Consider the following 21,396-nt stretch of genomic DNA (forward strand, 5'->3'; position numbering starts at 1 on the left):
TTGTGTATGGCCACTATGTTGAACTATGTTTCATCTATACATAATTTGTTAAGAATTTTTATCACGAATTTTTCAAATGTTTTTCTGCATTTATATCCATTGAGAGGATGAAGATTTTTATACTTCATTTTGTTAACGTGGTATGTCATATTTCATTATTTGCATATATTGAACCATCTTTGCATGCCAGGAATAAATCCCACTTGATCACGGTATCTGATCCTTTTATTGTATTATTGAATTTGGCTTGCTAATATTTTGTTGAGTATTTTTGCATCTATGTTCATCAGGAATATTGGCCATAAACAAACCCTAGAAATCTATATAACCCAGCAATTCCAATAATTCCATTTACATGAAATATCCAGAAAATGTAAATCCATAGAGACAAAAGCAGATTGGCAGTTGTCAGGGGCTGGGGAGAGGCAGAAATAGGAGTGACTGTTCAGTGGGCATAGGGTTTTCTTTTGAGATAGTGAAATGGTTTTAGAATTATATAGAGGTGGTGGTTGCACAACACTGAATGAACTAAAAATTGTACATTTTTAAGTGGTTAATTCTGTGTTATGTGGATTTTACTTTAATTTTTTTAAAAAGAGAGCTAGAGAATTCCAAGAAAATGAAATTAATATAATATTCATGGTGTTTTAAACATTAAGACAAGATTTTTATAACTGAGGCAGTTTAAGAATAAATCACAGCTTAATATATAGAAAACTAAACAAATAGAAATCTAGAAACTCTAATCATTTTAGTCACACATGACATTTATAAAATTATAGTCATTCACATATGATTACTGATAAAACTGAATCATGACATAACTATGGAGAAGGGGAGACAGATAATGTCCTAGTCTGTGGTAGAAAAGGGAAGTGAAAGAGCCAGTACTAATCCTCAATTCAGTTCAAATTCAATCAAAAATATCTAAGGATTAAAATGTAAAAGTATGAGCAAAAGTTTATTACGTAAAGCTATGGATATAAACACTGAAAGAAACAATTGAGAGTTTAAAGAAGTTGTCTCTGGGAGCAGAAAATGAAAAATGAGGTGAAATACCACAGGGATTCCTTTATTTTTGTATTAAACAATACATACAACTGGAAGAGAAGGAGGTGGAAGAGGATGAATTGTACTTACAATAGTTATAAAATGTAAGCTCACCTGGAGAAACTGTGTGAATTCTGTGTAGTTAAGATGCTTCTTCCGATTGTGCCCAAAATGTAAGCGGATAAATTCACAGTCCCAGTTAAAAGGGATATGATGATGAATAATAGTCTGTCCAAAAATTTCTTTGACATTTTCTTAAAAGGGAAAACAAAAATAAATAAATTATATCTGGAATAAGTAGTTTAGTCCACTGCAATGTTCCTACAGAAAGAAATTAAGAGAAATTTTAAAAGTCAAGATTATCTGCTTCTATTAACTGCAAATTTTTTGGTGCCCAGAAACCCATGCACAGGAACACAATTGATAAAATATAATTTTACACTTAAGATTGTGTACCATTACATATAAGGCCATGAGATTCTTAATTTTTCTTGATTTAATTTTAATTAGGAAGTGATTAATATTTTGCACTATAAATGGCTGCTACTTTGCATTTCAGTATAAAATCAATAGTGTTTTCCCGGTTCCTCAAGGAGTCGAATTAAGCCCTTTATCAGAAGCATGAATACCTAAATTACAGTATAATGCAATATTTGTCATACTAAGTATGGTTTGATTGAGACTTGATTATTACATTCACACTAGCCTGAATATGTCTATTGAAGATAGGTATAAGAAATACTACCAAAAGCATATCATTAGCTCAGCAGCAAGCACCTTATTAAAAGCTTCTGATATTGTCAAAAATATGGTCTTGACACAAAGCTTCAAAATTCCCATAAAAACATGATTATTAGTCTCAACTATTAAAATATTTTAAGATAAGTGAAATTAGTGATTCACTTTTAAATAAAGGACTAAACACAGCATACTAACTTTTAGATAGGAACTAGTCACACAGTAAAATAATACAACCAAAACCCTCTGACAGCTTGTCTTCATGCACTAACAATGTCATTCACTTTCTTACACAGTTCTACACTTACTATAAAAGTCAAGTCACAAATGACTGGTACTTTAACAAGCATAGACTGGATAGACTAATTTAGAAGCTCATGCCAAAAAAAAAAAAAAAATCATTAACAAAGTTAAGAAAGCAGGAAGCCTATTTTACTGATATCTTAAGAACAAAATTATTTTCAAATTTAAGCCAATTGTATTAGTAAAAGGGTTTACCATCATTAGCTACCAATTATACTAGAGAGTTAGTAAATTAAAATTTAATGTTTCATAATCTCCTGCAACTAATTCTAATTTCTGCAAATTCTTTGAATAAGATACAAATCTCACAATGTAAATGGCTTAATGGATTCCCTCTAGTTTTATATACCTTTTTTACTTGCTAAAAGCATTGTTGGGGTGGAGAGAGGGGGGCAATGTTAGAATCCTGAACTGGCAATCCTACCAGTCTGGACTCAATACAATATCTAAATAGGTCACAGCAATCAGGTAAGTAGAAGAAGGCATTGGATGTCACTGGGGAGATGGGATTCTCACTTTACTTTCAAATGGAATGTAGCATTTATTTCTTGCCTAAAGTAGCAATAGTGTTTCCAGGTTTTAAAATCATGTCAAATTATTATCACCTACCATAAACACAAAATAAATATATGGGGTTTTGTTTCTACTAACAAAGAATTGACTCAATAGCAATTCATGTGACCCTGATCAATACAAAAAGACACTTAAATAAGCAAGTTGTGAAATATGTTAAAGTTTACAAGATAATTGAAATTATAAGGGTTGCAAAAAGTCTTTCAAACTAAAAATGTTAAGGCAGCTCAGCAAAGATTTTTTTAGGATCCTTCTAATATAATCAATTAGCTGTTTCTATTCCCAAATTAATTAAATTGATTTCTTATTTTTAACATCTAGCAAATAAAGTGTTAAATAAAGGAAACATGAAGACATTATGGAAAGTAGAATAGGGTACCTTAACTTACTATAAATCCAGTTAAAATTAATTATTAAAGGGAAAAATTTAATTCAAGGATAACCTTTTTTTTAATGTTCACAACTCTCTCTTATTTGATGAGATGTATATATATATATATAGCTTGCTAGAGAAGTTTTATATAATGGTGAATCAAAAATTCCCTTTATATGATCAGAAAACAGCAGAATCTTAAGGGTCAAACTATATCAAATAAATCAAAGATCCAAAGGCTTTCAACAATGAAAATTTAATTTATGAAAGTTGTTTTCTGTCACAAAAAAATAATTATAAACTAAAATTATAGTATATAATTTATATTCATAAAAATAGCTCTAATAAAAATTTTAGCTAAAATCCTATATTTTGTAAACTCCCTAGCAACCTTCAAATAAGATCACAGAATATCTCTGAAACACTTAAAATGATGGCCAAATTACTCATAGTATCCTACACAAATATTAATTGTCTTTTCCCATGAGTATTTATTTGTACATTGTCTATTCTTCCATTGTGGTCATTTGGCCATTTTTTAATATGGTGTATTATGACATTATCATGTGCTGTGGTTTATTAACTGCCCCGACACCTTTAATTATTTTAACCATGTCACAGGCTACAACTTGAGTTACTAGGACTAACAAAATTTCAAACCTACTTTGGCACCTCTTGATATAATTCCACTTCCCTTCTGTTATTACTTCCACTATCAACTGCCGAAGGCAAATTCCGGAAGCTAACAGAAATAATTAGTACAACTATTGTTTTGAAATTCAATTCATAATTACCACTTTGCTTTTACCAGGATGTGCTTATGAAGGAAAAAAAAATGAACAAAAGCTCCAGAACTGGAGAGTTTATACTTGTGTGAGACAATAGCTCACATAACTGATGTACTCTTTGTCTTATCTGACTTTATCAGTTTTGCATCACAGAAAAGGGAAGACCAACAATCTCAAATATACCCAATCCATCTAACAAACTGCATAGTAAATTTTCCCTTTTTCCCCTCAGAGAGAATCCGTCTTTCCAGTGGCAAACAAGGGTGCTTAGTTGTTCACAGCACTCCGTAGAGTGTTATTTCAGTGGCCATAATTTGGGCCTGGATGATAGGGATATGACAGTCACATTATTGGCAGCATATGATCTAGTGTTTTATCCTAGGTTGGCATTGCTAAAGGAAATAGGAATCCATTTGTTTTCTGACATATAGAAAACAATACACAACTTTTTTACTTCCTGCAGAGCATGGGCTTAGGAAAGAAATGGTTTATAATTCCTTTGAAAAGGGAATTGGGGTCAGATACAAAAGTAGCCTGTCATTATCTTCTCTTTGCTCAAGGGAGAGGAGCACATAGATTTGTCAGGAGGGTAGGTAATAGCGATAACTGTGATTAAAATGTTCAGATTATAACCTTAGTCAGTTAAGCTGTATCAGTCACTTATGATGATTGGACTAGACGAAATACACACTGAAGCATGTACATTACATAAATTTGTCTTAACAGAGGTTTTAATTTCCCAGTGGCCCACAGTGTGTCTCCCCATCTCATCCACCCTCATCCCTCCCTAGTCCTTATGGGAGCTTCCTACTGGTCTTGTTCACCTTTCTGCAGTACAAAATTACCTCTGACCGGGGCTGGCACTCTTCTCCAAGACTGCCGCCATGCCTGTTCCATGAATGAGCCTGGAAGGAGCTGCTGTACCAACGGTGTGGCCAGAGAACTCCTCCTGTAGGTATACAAGCCATCAGCCCTGTGACACAGCCCACCTACCATCAGCCCAACGACATCCTGATTCCAAGGATTCCAGCCCAGCAGGAGCCACTGCTTCCAACTTACAGGCTTGAGACCAAACATTTTTATTGTCAGGGGAAAAAAATCCTTAATAGCTGAGATTCACCAGCACTGTTCTTTAAAGTAAAGTCAGAGAAGCTTTAGAAGGACTCCCATCATGAACAATAAATATCCTTGTGTATAACTGAACAAAAACAATGGCGAGACTTAAGGAAGTAAAGAGTTTTTCAGTGGAGGAAAACTTGGGGGTAAAGAGAGGAACAACTAAGAGACCAAAAAAAGAAAACAAAGGAAAACAAACAACAACAACAAAAAGATCAACAACAGGAACTTGCAGAGGAAGTCCCAACCAACATAGCATGTAGACTCAGTTCCAGACTTCTAGGTTCTACCTCCAGGTAGGTCTTTAGTTCCTGAATGACCTCCTCTGTTTTTCATAAGTATTTCTAATAAGCCTTTACCTACCTCCAGAAGGGACTACTGTACAGTCAGTCAATAGGTAGTCCTGCTGCCAAATAAATACAAAGATCCATTTCTCAGGAAAGATGAGTTTACATTTAAAGATAATCTGTGACTACATTAGCTATATGCTTCAAAAGCCCATCACCAAATGGCATAAAAACTAGTAACGCCATATTCATTTATTTTTTTTTAACCTCAAACACTAAGCTACTCAAGTAGCCATATTAATATAAACTTCTCTGCAATATCTGAAAATTCTTCCTGATTTAATTTTTACCCAGGTGAAGCGCTAACCAGATTAAACTAAGTATTTTTTAGCATTAGAATTTCATATTATACCATGTCCATAGCTTCATTTCCACTGAAGAAGGTGTAACATTTTTCACATTTAGATCAATCTAATGTGCCTAAAACACCCAACAGTCTTCCCTTTAGGGAAAAAAATCTACCTTACAGGCACAAAAGGAACACATTTTTTATTGGCAGTACACTCTGATGATCACACAGTACAAAATCAAAAGCAATTCCTAATTTTTGAGGGTTCTACAGTCAGGGGGTAAAGGTGTACCCTTAAAAAAGTTACTTTTAGAGAGTTCCGATTCCTACGCATACACTTTGGGACACAACATTGATAAAATTTCAATGGAAAACTTACAATGTATTTAACACTTTATATTCATTTATTAGTTAGTAGACTTTGATGGAACTTTTTTAGAATGATTACATCTCTGTTAAAGCAACAAGCTTTTTTTTTTAATTTGGAGCAAACGCATGGCAGCTATTGACAACACAATGTAGAATATAGCTGTACTTTACAATCTCAACTAATTTTACTGAGCAGAATATCCAGTACACTAATGAGTAGTATTGAAACCAAAGCAAGTTTATACTGTATCTAACATACACCACTCATGCAAGGGCCTCTACAAGGCTCATGCCACCAAGTAGTAACAGATATACAGCCATTAAATAATTATCCACAGCATGCATTAGAAGTTTTATTACGGGACTACTAAAGAGGAAACAATTATCCAAAGGCTTTATTCACTCTTTTAAAAACTCCAAAACTCTCTCCTGAGCTTGTACATTCTGAAATGAATTACCAAGTTCTCAATGTAAGTCCTCTCCCCTAGAGTAGAGACACTTCTAACAATAAAAAAAATAAAACTTATCCAGCACTCAAGTACAAGTAAATGTTACTGCTATTTATATAAACACTTGCAAAGATGCAGACAATTTAAGTATATAATTTCATGTGTATAAAAAGGATACCTTTTATAAAAAAAGCACAGATGAGAACAATATATACAAGTACACAGAAAACATTATCAATATAGTCCATGAGGGACTATACCAAAGAGGGACACCGATGGCATAATAATCTCTCCCCACTCCAGTACACCTTGCATCCAACATTCTCTCCTACTTTTCTCTTCTGATGTATACAAGAGAAAACTATACTTAAATAAGCTTCAAACTAGAAAACATAAGACCATTTGGTAAAAAGGATTTAGAGTTAGAACGGAACTAAAATTTCCTCTTACCTAAACGTGTATGCACATACACAAGTACAATTCATTATTTGTAAGTGGGTACAAACATGAAAACTGACCTTTATCACTGATCCAAAATCTTATAAAAATAAACTCCAAGTTAATTATTTCCTTATGCTGAAATTCTATAGTCTTGAATACAAGGTAAAATTTCTAAGAAGATCTTAGAAATCTTGGTAAGTAGCATTTGTTACATTTCAATGATTTTCCTATTTTCTTGAGAATGTAAAATTAAACATCCAATCCTTCATTATGATTTTCATTCTGGTTAATAAAATTTGTCTAAAAATGGAATCTCAAAACTGGGAAGATAAGGTAGGAAGGAGAATAGGTCAAGGTTCCCAGGAATCAGGTAAGCAACATCAAGAGAACCATCCATCTGGCCTGGACTCCAGGAACAATGTCAAAAGGGGGTAGAGCTTTATCTCATAAGAATCTTCCTATCTCTAGATTATGAGGAAGAGTGAAAGCAGGATTCTGCATGGTTTATATGTTCTTTAGTTCATTCTGGATGCTATAAAAGCTAAATCTGATTTCTATGCTTTTTAAATCCCAATTATATTTTCTTGAAATCCTAACTCATAAATGACATTCTGAGGGAAAATCTACAAAATGATGAAGCTGGGATCAAATAACTACTAGCTCACATCTGCATGAAATAATAAGGTATACATAAACCACTCAGCTTCTTCCTACATCAGTTTAAACTACTCATCAACAATGGCATGAGTCTCTAATGTTAGTCTGTTGGATGAACTGACTTGAGTGATTTATTTTTTAAAAAACAGGGAAAAATCAATCAAATGGAGTGGACACAAGAATAATGATGCCAAGATAGGGGGGGACAAAATAAATTACCATTTGTTTTTGGGAAATCCAATTCTGAAACAATGAGCACGTGACAGAAGCACCAGGATACTGTCTCTAACCCAGATACTTGTATCAAGTTATTTTCCACTCATTTCTACATATTTGGAAATAAAACATGTAAGCATGTGTGATATCTATGGGAAAAAATGCAGCATTACTAATTGTACAGATTCAATGCTGAATGATGAGATGATAAAGGTTCTATGCTTTAAATTATAGAATCTAGGTGCTTCTGAGGGAAGTCAACATTCTTTAGGAGACAGAGTAGCCAGAGCTTGCTCCAAAGCAGGAAGAATGCCAAGATAAGCAAAGAAACCTAAAGGACTCCGCATAGGTATTTATTTGGGAAAATCTTCTCATACAGAAGACAGCTGGGTCAGTGGCAGAAGGAAGGTAATGATCAATACCAAGTTAGAACATGTGTCCAATAAGATCACTACTGGTTCTTCAAGTACTGGTACCTTCTCATCATTCTTACCACAGCAGTGATACTTCTTCCTTCAGGTTTAGCTAAAGGATATTTGTTTTAGAATTCTACTGTGAATATTTAGCTCTGTGGCTCAGAAAAAGCCTGATTTTCAAGAATTTCTCTACCATGCATTGATGCCAATTCACAGGATAAAAGGGGCCCACATTCAGCTTTATAAGTGAAAAATTTCTAGAATCTGTTCCACAACAATATGAATATATTTGACACTATTGAACTGTACACTCAAAAATGGTTAAGATGGTAAGTTGTTTGTTATGTGTTGTTTTACCACAATAAAAAAATACAAGTATTTTAATTTAAAAAGAAGGAGGAAGGCTCAAGGTCCTTGAAAAGAATTTGTCTTTTCAATTAAATACATTGTTTTTATTGAAAAGCCTGTTGCAGGAAAAATTAGCTGATACATTTACTAAACACAAATTCATTTCTGCAAACACATATCTTTAAAAAATTACTATGTGGCTACAGTTGGAAATCTAATTTATTGGCTTATTAGACATCCACAATGTGATAGACTATATGCCAAGAGAATTTCTACATCCAACTCAGATGGCAATTTTAATATTTTAGTCTTTTGTTTCCTAAAACCAAAAACCTAAAATAGAGGTTCATAGAATACTAGAATTATTATTGCCTTAACTCATTCCTTTATCCTATTCTTGGTGTTACAAAGTTCATAGTTGCAATTTTCCACAAGATGCTACAGAGAAGCTCTGAACTCTACCCAAAACTCTTAAAGAATGAGACGAATACTCCATGTTGTTCATGCTGTTTCATAAAGAGATTTGTCCAGGCTGGCCCCAAACAAGAAAATTTTACACCACCTAGTTTAGGAATGTGTAAATGACTCAATGAACTGAAGGATCAGCATTCCTAGATTCCTTCATTTTGGCAAGAATCTAATGCTTTAAAGAAAATAAAACCACTTTACCTGTGCAAATCCTTTTAGGAAATTAATACTTCACTTATTGACTAGGTCCTAAGTAAGGTCATAAATAATAATATATTCAGTTATTAGATTTAGTAGTTATAGACTGGAACAGCCTCACTAACTTCACTTATCACTTAAAATCTTTTTTTTTCCTTACCAAATGTCACCTCTCCATTTCCACTCTTGTCAAACAATTGGAAAGCCACTATGAACATGGAATCTGGAGCACATAAAACAGATTCAAATGCCAAAAACTCTTGATAGGAGATCAACCTGGAATAAAATGTAAAATGTGACTAGCTGAAAAAGAAAGGGGAAACATCATTTAACTTGCCTTTACATATGAGCTGTAGTTCAGGATAACCAATTAATTGAGGTGACATTTTTCTTTGTAAAGGTATTCCAGATAATAAAGAAAGAAGGAACAAGAGAATTAAGAGTATTACCCTTAAGTGAACCCCTAAGAGATTAATGAGCCTGAGCAATAATCAAATAAGCCCTAATATCACAAGAGAACTAGACTGAGAGTAATTAAACCTGAATCTGATCAGGTCTCTAGATTAGAGTTTCTCAATCTTGGGACTACTGAATATAAAGACTGTTCATTCTTTTTGGTGGGAGCCTCCTGCACATTGTATCATGTTTAGCATCATTCCTGTCCTCTACCCATGAGATGCCAATAGTATCCACCATATTGAAAACCACTGTTCTAATCTAATCATCAATTTACAGAAAATGCAAAGGACAAAGGAAAATGTAGGGAACTACAAAGAAAACATACTATAGTTACCAAAAAATAATTTTTAAAGACCTAAATGACATAGCAATTAATTACAATATACAGATCTTATTTGGATTCCAATTCAAAGTAAAACAAAAAAATTTTAACTTATTAGAAAATCAGGAAATGTAAATACTGATATAAACATACATACTTGATGGTCTTAATAAATTTCTGTTTATGTATTTTTTTAATCATTATACAGATATTAGGGCAGTAAAAACAGTTATAATATACTGGGTATCACAATGATCATCCCTAAAAAGCAACAAGTAGTACATAGTTTTAATCTGTGAACTAAACTAAATAGTATGGTATGATCTGAAAGTATGAGAATGAGTAACATAGAGTACTAAATGAGGGAAGGAGTTACAAAAGATCTTTATTTCTACACTACATATTTCTGACATACTTGAAATTCTTTTTTTTTTTTTTTTAATATTAAATTTTATTTTTATATTCCCCCATACAATTGCAAACGCCCCATTCTGACCCCAATCCTTCCCCTCCCGCCCCCCACCCCCCAAAAAGTGTCTCTGGTTCATAGTTTTTTGTTGATTTTGATTTTCACTTTCTTATATTCATTTTCCTGGTCCCTTATTTAAGTTTTCTAGATTCCTGCTATGAGTGAGACCATCCGGTATTTTTCTTTTTCTTTTTGGCTTATTTCGCTGAGCATGATCCCTTCCAGTGCCATCCATGTTGCTGCAAATTGCATGTGTTTATCTTTTTTGAATGCTGAGTAATATTCCATGGTATATATGTACCACATCTTCTTGATCCAGTCATCTATTTTTCATACTTGAAATTCTTATAAAATGAATTATTTCTTGAATATAAGAATGACTTAAAGAATAAAAATAGAAAGTTGCTGGGCTAATTATGAGTTTTTAAAATACCCACAACATCCTGTTTTTTTCCAAATCAAATCCTAGGAATTAGACAGCAAAAATACAATTGCCCTGAAATATAGAATGTGTAGCTTTAAAACACATTTCAAGCCCTGTAGTAAAACTTCTTGTAGTTATTTGAAGTCAAAAACTTTTTCCTTAACTAGCAAAGGTCATAAACTGTCCACTGGCAGACTGAATTTGGCCCACAGATGTGTTCTCTTTGGCATACGAAGTATTACTTCTTAACCTCATTCTCTGCCAACATTAGGAAATCATAAGACTTCAACTAAATATCCAGTTTCTGGCTTCTCTTGATAAACTGTGAACCAGGGAAAAACTAGGTTTCTGTTTTCAAGAAGCATCAGCACCCAAAGATCACAAACTGGAGTAAAGAAACCACTGCTTAGTACACACTTTAAGAGTTTGTTTTCTTTTAATGAGGATGAAGGGGCACTTTCACTTTTGAACCATACCTGCTCTCTGACATTTTATGAAGAATACATATCCACTTTATAATTTTGATGTATTGTATAAATATGACTTTTTTTTTAAATCTTGTACTTAGTTCCTTTCCATTCATTGAATGGAAACTAACCGCAAAACATTAATACCTAAATTTTACAATTTTTAAAACTGCCAATACTTCTGCATAAAGAGCTCTCTATATGCATGGAGAATATTAAAGGAAAACACTTGTGAAAAAGCTAAAGATAGGAAAACTATAGTTCTCCACATTGTAGGAGAACAGAGCCTCTAGATGAAATTTTGACTAGAATTAAATATAGAAACTCCAGTACTAGAAGTTAGTTTCAAACAAGCAACTGTCTAAATATTTGAGATCAGATCACACAATAATAGTTCCTAAGATCTGTATTCACTGCATAAAATCATTTCACTTTCCCTTATACAACCAGAACTTCAAAGTTTAAGCCACAATCTCACAAATACTTGGTGAATAGATGGTTTTTACTCTTAGACAACCCATCATGCTATTTATATCATACAATACTGCCTCTATATGACTCTCCACAGAAAGTACCTGTATCAAAACACTCTTATTGTACTATTTATTGGAAAAAAGAGACTGCGTAAGAGGAGAAAGAGGGAAGTTTCCATACTAAGAAAACATGTCAGGGGGTGGCACAACACAAAAGGGTATGGTATTAAACCATTCCAAACCTACTTTTCCCATACACTTATCTAAATTATTTAAACTTGTTTATACTACCTCTAATTCAGATTTGATCTTGGGTAATTATAAACAATATTATAATCATATTCATGGTAACAGAAATAATTTTTAAAGTCTCCTTATTTCCTACTTTTTCATAGGAGCACCTCAACAGGTAGGAGAAAGTACCTGCATCCTCCTGGAAGTCAGGGGATGTCTCTTGAGAGTCACAGAGAAGGCAAAATTTTCTTCCTAATTCATACAAATGTCACATTCACTCCATCATAGTCATATTTGATTTTAATATAAATATGGTATGCTTTTTCTCCTTTAAGTAAACTGACACTCTAGTAAGATGTACCTTGTTATTTCTGTTACCGCACACACCCAGGCTAAAAATATCTCCAAGACAGAGAATCACAAGCCTACAGGATATAGTCAATGTGTAGCACACAAGGGACCAGCTCCACTCCAACCACAGCTCCAACAGCAGCAAAGCTATGCACAGCCACACCGAGTATTTGCAAACCCCTCCCCATACACACACTGCCACTGTTCAAAACACACACTGGTACTTTATGCCACTGTTGTTCCTCTTTCCTAGAATTTCCCTCCCTACTTGTCCAACTACCGGAAGCTCCTACTAGTCTTGTGAGAGCTTACTCAAGCACCACCTCTATGATACTCCTGTCCTAACCACCTAAAACAGTTAATCATGCTTTCTTAGGTGCCCGCTATACATTTTATATACTTCTGTGATAGAACCTGGATTCAGAAGCATTATTCTTTTGTTTTTCTTTGCTTACTCATCCTTTCTCACTAGGTCATGAGCTCCTTCTTAAGGCCAGGGATCCTATTTTATTAATGTTTATATTTCTAAGGTCCAACAGTACCTGGCAATAGTGTTATTCAGTAAATATTTGTAAATGAATAGACAGATAAATTGTTATTCATTAAATAGTTGTAAATGAGTAGACAGATAAATGAAAAAATACCACTCTTTAAATTCTTCTCTGATTTAATTTTCTTCATAGAATTTATAACAAGTTTTAATTTGCTTTTTAGTTTTGTTTCTGTGAATTCATTCACTGAAGTAGTTCAAACACTTAGAACAGTACCTAAAATATACTACATACTCAATGTTTACTGAATGACTTAATGAAAGAAATACACTTCATTGAGCCTCCCCTGATGGCGCAGGCGGTTAAGCGCTGTGCTTTGAAGCTATCCACAGCCTCTGCAGCTCGAGTTCAATCCCAGCCAGCCAGTGAGGGTCCCACATGGCGCAGCAGACCTCTCCTGTCTCGCCCGCTGCTCCCCTTAGCAGTGTATTTCGTCTGTCTGTCTGTTCTGTTCCCCACTCTGTCTCCGGTGAATACTCTCACCGTCCCGCGCATCTGGCCTGTACCCCGGTTCTTGTGTAAATGAATAAATAAATCTTAAAAAAAAAAAAAGAAATACACTTCATTATCTGAAAACTATTCTACTCAAATTATTTAATATGATATATGATTTTTCTCATGTAACATAAAAGAAATACATGTCAGTATCATTGATAATAGCAATAAATAACAGTTTTTATAAACTTCTAAGAAAAAAAACAGGTTATTAAGATTACAATGCTAGATGGTCATAGGTAACTTATGGTTCTTCTATTTTAAATAAGATATTCAGAACATTAATTATCAAAAAATGTATAAAGGCTTTTACCCATCCTTGGTTTGATCAGCGACTCCTGCCAAGAGCTGCACAATCTTCGGGTTGCTATTTGGATCATTATATAGTCCAAGATAGCGCTGGACAAAGTCTTCAGGGGTCATATAATGTTCTCCATCGACCTCAGTACTGGCATACTAAAAAACAAGTAAAAAATGTATGCTTAAAAAATGAAATTATTCTGTATCTTTTTGCAGCTTATGTTTTGTGAAAAGATAAATGAAAAGCCAGTGTCAAGATCAAAGTAAGGATAATAAATGCAGAATTTTTCTATAGACAGTGAAACAACAAAACTCCAGGGCCTGATTTGAGAACACTGGTAAAGTATGCTATCACATGTATGAACCTTAAAAACATTATAAGCTAAAGAAGCCAGACACAAATGGCTACATATTGTATGATTCCACTTAGGTGAAATGTCCATAATGGGCAAATCTATAGTGACAGAAAGTAGAAGAGTAGTTGGCAGGAGCTGGGAGGAAGGGGGAGGATGGAGAGTAATTACTGTAAGGTAGATGGGATTTTTCTCTTTGGGGATAATGAACATGGTCCAGAAGTGGTGGTGATGGTAACTGAACACTGAAAACACTGAAATGCATACTTGAAAATGGTTTAGATGGGTGAATTTTATCTCAATTAAATATATATGAGAAGTGTGTGTGCATGTATATACACTAAGAAAAGGTAAAGAAAAGTGAAAGGGCAGCTAAGGTAACCAAGACTTGAAAGTGAGAAAATATTCTGCCTCTCAGAGGCATACTGCCCATAGGAATAGGGGGGAAACACAGGGCCAGCCAAACCATAAGAGTGTAATGAATGAGAAGAGCATAAGAAACAAGACCTTCTAAAATAGGTATTGATTCCAAGTTCTAGTAGCTAGAAAAAAAACACCAAAAATATTCTACCACTTATGTCAACAATTTTTAAAAGCAAAGTAATACCTGCCTAACAAGTAAATGCCTTATTATTAAAGGGTTTACATATTATGGCATGACCAAACATAAACAACCAAAGTGCTCCTCTTTGGGATGCAATTTAGCAACTTCAATCATCAAATAGCAACATGAGAAAATTTCCCAAAATTGAAGAACACATGGGTGACTTGTGCCTAGCACAATATATTAAAACAAGCAAAACAAAATCCACAACAGGACCTGGCCCATTATCATAAAATTACAAAATATTAAAATAAAGAAAAGCAGGTCACCTATAAATAATTTTGAATCTCGGGCATCATGCTCCTCAACAGAAACACTGGAAGCTTGAAAGGAAGTTCTTGAAAATTTTGAGAGAAATGATTTCCAAACTAGACCTCTAAATTGAATCAAACTGGGGCCTCCCTGGTGGCGTAAGGAGTTAAGCACCGCACTACGAAGCAATCGCAGTCTCTGTAGCACGAGTTTGATCCCAGGGAGCAACCCACATGGTGCAGCAGGACTCTCCTATCTTGCCCTCTGCTCCCCTCAGCAGTGTATTTCAGTCATTCCTCCTGTTCTGTTCCCCACTCTGTCTCTGGTGAATCCTCTCACCCCCCACACCTCTGGCCTGTACCCCAGTTCTTGTATGCATACATATTTATTTATTTAAATAAATAAATCTTTTTTAAAAAAATGAATCAGACTTTCAAAAAATTGTCAGGGTAGGTTAAAGAACTTTGAGATATACATGTTCTCAACACTTTTTTCTATTTGTACCCTTTCTCAGAAAGCTAGAGAAGAATTTACTCCATGAAAAAGAGAGCATGAACCAATAGGAAGATACAGGATCTAGGAAACAGAGGCTCCAGCCCAGGAAAGCAGCCAAGGGAACTCCCGAGATAATTGTGTTGCAGGCCTCTTGGGTAGCTAGTCGGGGCTGGGCAGACAGAGGACTCCAGGAAGGAAAACCATTGGGGAAATAGAATGTCGGGTTATGCAAGGCATTTGGCTTATATGGAAAGTAACACTGGGAGGAGTTTAAAACTTGGCTCATATGTCACCTTCTCAATGAGACCTACACCCTTTTACCGTATTTGGAATTACAACTCATGTCTGTATATGTATTCCCAATGCTTTTATTCTCCTCTTCTCCCCATGGGACCTATCACATTCTAATATATATTTTACTGATTGAAATATTTATTGTCTACCTCCCAGCTAGATTGTGTCACAAGGAAAAAAATCTTTGTATTGTTTACTGATGTATTTAAAGCACCAAAAATAATACCTGGCACAAAGTATATACTTAGCAAATGTTTGCTAAATTAATGAACTGGTAATGGATATACAAATAAGCAAATGAAAAGATAGGTAAATTTTTTTTTTTTTAAATAGAGGCATGTTTTATTTATTTATTTATTTGTTTGTTTTGTTTTGTTTATACATGCACTGGGTACAGTCAGAAGCGCGGGAGGGTGAGAGAATTCACCAGAGCCAGAGCAGGGAGCAGAGCAGGCAGAAGGACCGAAGTACACTGCTGAGGGGAGCAGCGGGCGGCAGGAGAGGGCTGCGCGCCATGTGGGACCCTCCTCCAGTGGCCGGGGAGCAGCCGGGGATCGAACCGGCGCCGCAGAGGCCGCAGGCAGCTTCGCAACCCAGCGCTCAACCGCTGCACCACTGGGGAGGCCCAAGATAGGTAATTTTTAACTATAAAAAGTAAATTTTGAAAAAGCACTTTTGTTACACAAAAACAGTAAACACTATCATAATATACACAACCTGGCTCAAAATAAACATATAATTATAATGTATTAATTTAATAACAATTATAAATAAAGTGAGAAGAATGGAAAGAGGAGAAAGGGGGAACAAGTACAGTATAAGGAAACTAAGGCTTCATCAGCTACCTTAGAAGAAAGTCAATAATGTCTAGAAACAACAGTACAGAATTCTGGAGGTAAATAACCAAAATATTAGCTAAAAGTTGTAAGTGGTTGCTTCTGACAAACAAGACAAAGACAATATGGATCTGAGCAAAGGACCACTGGTTTGCTTTTTGGTTAAATATTTTAATGTTTTCCTTTGTAAATGTGACTACTATACCAACCTACCAGCTGTCTCAACAAGGAAAGAATTAAATTAAAAATGTTTCCTTTGTTGTATTCTGAGAAACACCACAGAGACTATCACAGTAAGTACTCTATGCACCTACAATAAAAAGTAACTCAATGTGGACTGTGAATCCTTAGAGAACTCCATTCTTGTCCCAGGCCTCTAGATATTTCATATATTGACAAAATAAAGACTAAATAATCTTTAATGTTTAAAAAAATGGATATGCAAACACAGGGTTAAGAAAAGAATAAACTGTATGGTATTAAATTTAAAAGTGAGTGGATTCTACCTGCCAATTGTTTCTTCTCTTCCTTGTTCTTCAATGTCTGACATGTTTTACCAAAATCACAAAACCACCAGAGTTAAAAATGAGAAAGGCACAAAGGAAGCTTCCAGTCTCCCTGAAGTCTACTACAATTGGAAAGAGGGATCAACACAGGGAAGTATAAAAATAAAATTTAAAAGAGACTGACTAGAATATGAATACCAAACAATGGCATGCAAAATGTAGTATGAAAATCAAAAAACGAGTGATTCATTCTAAAAAAAGGTGGGATAAGATGGAATGGGGGTAAGATGAAGAAAATTATATTCACAATAGATCTTGGAAGTAAATTTCAATTTCAACTTCAAATGGAGAGAAAACGTTTTTCAGATTTAAAAAAAGGATAATGTGAACAAATACAGAAATAAGGAAACACATTTTTTATTCTTTTTTGGTGGGTGGAGTTAACTTAAGAGAGAAATGGTAATAAAGAAGTTATACAGGGGCTTCCCCGGTGGCGCAGCGGTTGAGCGCTGGGTTGCAAAGCTGCCTGCGGCCTCTGCCGTACCAGTTCGATCCCCGGCTGCTCCCCGGCCACTGGAGGAGGGTCCCACATGGCGCGCAGACCTCTCCTGCCGCCCGCTGCTCCCCTCAGCAGTGTACTTCGGTCCTTCTGCCTGCTCTGCTCCCTGCTCTGGCTCTGGTGAATTCTCTCACCCTCCCGCGCTTCTGACTGTACCCAGTGCATGTATAAACAAACAAACAAACAAATAAATAAATAAAACATGCCTCTAAAAAAAAAAAAAAAAAAAAGAAGTTATACAAAGATGTGTAGAAGGTGAAGCTGAAAAGACAGTTTGAGACCAGATGGTGGAAGACTCTGAATGCTAAACTGTGGGCCGTGGAATACCATTAAAAATTTCAGCAAAGGAGAAAGATACCATTTGATCTGTGCTCTCCCTGGTGACAAGGTGAAATATGGATGGGAAAAGAGAAAAACTGGGGGCAGGAAGACCAAGCAGTGGCTGCTACAAAGATCTAGAGAGGTTGAGGTCTGAATCCAGGCAGTAGAAAAGGGACAGAAAGAAAATGATAGTTTTTACCAACTGTTAATGGCTTTCTATTACTGTTTATTATTTTAATAGTGTTATAGTCATACCATTCAAAATTCAGAAGCTACGAAAGGATACACAGAGAAGTCTTCCTCCCACCTCTGTCTCCCAGTCACTTAATTCCCTTCCCCACTCCAAAGGCAATCAATTTTTTGCATACGCTTCCAGAGATGTTACATATAACAAACAAATTTTATTTATGTATATTTAACTTATATATAATTTATAAGTGGATTCTATCAATTTCTGCAAGTTGCATCTTCTCTTTCTCATTCTTCAATGTATGAGTCTGTTTTACCTATATCTATAGACACACAATAAAATAGACAAATAAGGGCCTCCCCAGTGGCGCAGCGGTTGACTGTACCCAGCGCTTGTATAAATAAGTAAATAAATAAGTCTTTTAAAAAAAAAGACAAATAATGTGTGAATATTCTTATCTATTTCTCTTTTTTTTACACAAATAATCACAGACTGATTACACTGTTCTTCAAATCTTGCATTTTTCAAATTTGGTCCTTTTGAAAAGCAATTTGGCAACATATAAGTACATATACCCAAATACACATACATATATAAAGAACCATTAAAAATACTACATACTTTGACAAGGAATTCTGGGCCTGACTTCTATGAGAAAATTTTTAATAGGGAACTAAACACAAAATACTAAATAAGAAAATATAAGATATGGGTTATGATGATCCTTGTTCTCTCTTTTCACAATTGCTTGAGTGATAATTTAAGTAGCAGATGACAATTTTCAAAACAGGAATAAAATTCTGAAAACATTTCAGAGTTAGTATAAACAAAATTTGGCAATTCTTGTCCAAAGCTTGTCCATTCTTTTTGCCACAGAGGTATTTAATGGATTTGATTGCCATACTACCACCACTATACACACACACACACACACACACACACACAGAGTGTAAGTATACTGTACCTACTGAATCACCAGTTTTTCACAACATTCTTGCCTTTAAAATGATCAGGAAATAGAGCAGCCTTAGCACAAATCACCAAGGACACAGCAGCCAACAAGGAAGACAAATGCTTTTGTTGACATGTACTGGAACAGGCTTTGCCAGTATCTGGGGTGTTATAAATGATGCCAGAGAATCACTTACCCTGGGGTATTTTACTAATGTTTTCCCCAGCTCTCTTAGACTATTTTAACTGAAAGATAAAGTGGATAGCTCAGAGGGAAAAAGCACAATTCTCAGCCACACAGAGTCAATAGTTGACTTCTACAGGAGACAGTTAACTAATTAACTCATTAAATTAAAGACAATTACTTGGCAATGTCACTGAGCCTGGTGCCTGAACAGACAAAGCAGATGAGGGAGTTTAAAACTGAAACTACAATCTACCCATGGTTAGTAAAGATGCTGAAACATTTTCTGTGCTATGTTCACCAAAAAAAGCAGGTGCCTCAAAAACTGGTGATATATTTAAAACTAAAGTTTTTAAAATGCTACTAAAATAAAAATGATACATTTATTTTAAACACTTTTAATGCAGCATATTTTAATTGACTGAATAGTTTAAAAAGACAAAAAAAAAGTAAATATGGCTTCGAGTAGCACATAAATCAAGAAGTAAGAAAAGGTAAATGTTCTTATTGAAAGCTTCTCTTTCTACTATTGAAAGTGAATTGCGCGTTTGCACTAAAAATAATAAATAACAACTTAAAACAAGGTTTTGGGTCTCCCAGGCTAAAATTTTTATTTCTCAGGTAACTTAGTTGTACCATAATATTCTTTCAATTTTGTTCTAACCAGAGTGTGAGTTAAAGTGATTTTAAATGAAATTAACCAAATATCACATCCATACTCCAAATAAGTTTAGAGTTAATCACTTGACATTTCAAAGATGTTTCTTAAGCACTTGCAAATCCCTCTTGGGCAAGGAGTCAAGGACACATGAAAGACACAGACAAGAAGTAGCTGACAGTATCTGAACAAAAATAGGTGGTCTATTTCTTGACTAAACTTTTTTCTAAACCAAATTCAAGTATTTGAATGTAAAAGTGCATATCACTTTCCACGTCTTTCTAGATATGGCTAGAAATATTAAAGTTTACATTGACTACAGTTCACATGTGTTTCAAAAAGCCTTGACATTATGTACCTTAAGAAATAAAATAGATGTTATGAAAGATTAAAATCTTTATACATTTAATCAATATTATTGCTGGTAAAAGATGGTAGGGTTTCATATACAATAAATGTTGTACTTATACTGAACTACCTCTAGCTTCAAGTAAGAATATCATATCATCTAGAAAGTCAATCACAAAGTAGATTTATTTTCATATAAACCTAAACTTCCATTGAGTAAGGGGGGGAAAAAAGGTCAACTTAAACTTTAATGACATAAAGAGTAAAAAACCCAAAAAGTCTAAATGATAAATGCTACCTATTTATTTTTTTTTAAAAGATTTATTTTATTTATATAAGAGCCGTGTACAGGCCAGATGCGCGGGAGGGTGAGAAGATTCACCAGAGACAGAGCAGGGAACAGAACAGGCAGACTGACGAAATACACTGCTGAGGGGAGCAGCGGGCAGGACAGGAGAGGTCTGCTCGCCATGTGGGTTGCTCCGTCCGGATGGGGATGAACTAGCACTGCAGCGGCTGCGGACAGCTTCACAGCGCTGCGCTCAACCACCTGCACCACCAGGGAGGCCCAATGCTACCTATTTAAATGGTTTAAGTTCAAAACAGATTCTTTGATGTTTTATATTTGTAAAAGATTTTTCAGAGATTATAAAGGAAAATTCTGATCTCCTGTGACCAGAAAGCTGTCCACTTATAAAAATTATAGTGCATCAAGATAAAGGATTTTATTTTTAAGCATTCACACCAAAACCAAACTAATATACTTGTGGCACTACTTTTTAAGCCAAAAATTTGTTAAAATCAAATATTTGGGGTTATTTTTTCATTCACTTACAAATATTTATTAAAGAAATATGACTGCAGAATTGAGGTTCCTGGAGGGGGCATGTGGGAGTGAGAAGCAAAAGGGGTAGGGGGCTCAATGCACTATGGTGGAGGATTAGGTGCTTTAATGGTGGGTGTGGTGTGGTTAGTTACATCAGAAGACTAGTGAACCTAGACAGCTAAAAGGTATGCAGTGTTGTAAACCAATGTTTCCTCAATTAAAAAAAAAAAAATAGACAAATACTTGGTTGTTCCATGTATCTCAAAAAAGTAACAATTAAGCACCAACTGTGTGCTGTGTACTACATCTGGTGCTAGGGATGCAGAGATCAATAA

The 21,396-nt window shown here is 34.8% G+C and overlaps 1 protein-coding gene across 2 annotated transcripts in view; it reads right to left on the reverse strand.

The window, feature by feature from the left end:
• SLC25A12 (solute carrier family 25 member 12) overlaps positions 1-21,396 on the reverse strand; it is a 70,174-nt gene that overhangs the window by 37,905 nt on the left and 10,873 nt on the right. Inside the window, exons 3-5 of one of the 2 annotated variants that reach the window (XM_037523534.2) lie at positions 13,698-13,840; positions 9,300-9,415; positions 1,165-1,304 (exon numbers count right to left, since the gene is read on the reverse strand). In XM_037523534.2, the coding sequence (XP_037379431.1) occupies positions 1,165-1,304; positions 9,300-9,415; positions 13,698-13,840 (399 nt within the window). Of the gene's footprint in view, positions 1-1,164; positions 1,305-4,670; positions 4,759-9,299; positions 9,416-13,697; positions 13,841-21,396 lie in introns of those variants that run through there. The other variant, XM_037523535.2, reaches the window with a different exon arrangement.

This window comes from Talpa occidentalis, unplaced genomic scaffold, assembly GCF_014898055.3.
Source record: "Talpa occidentalis isolate TD23 unplaced genomic scaffold, MPIMG_talOcc4v2.1 talOcc4.3, whole genome shotgun sequence".
Lineage (NCBI taxonomy): Eukaryota > Metazoa > Chordata > Mammalia > Eulipotyphla > Talpidae > Talpa > Talpa occidentalis.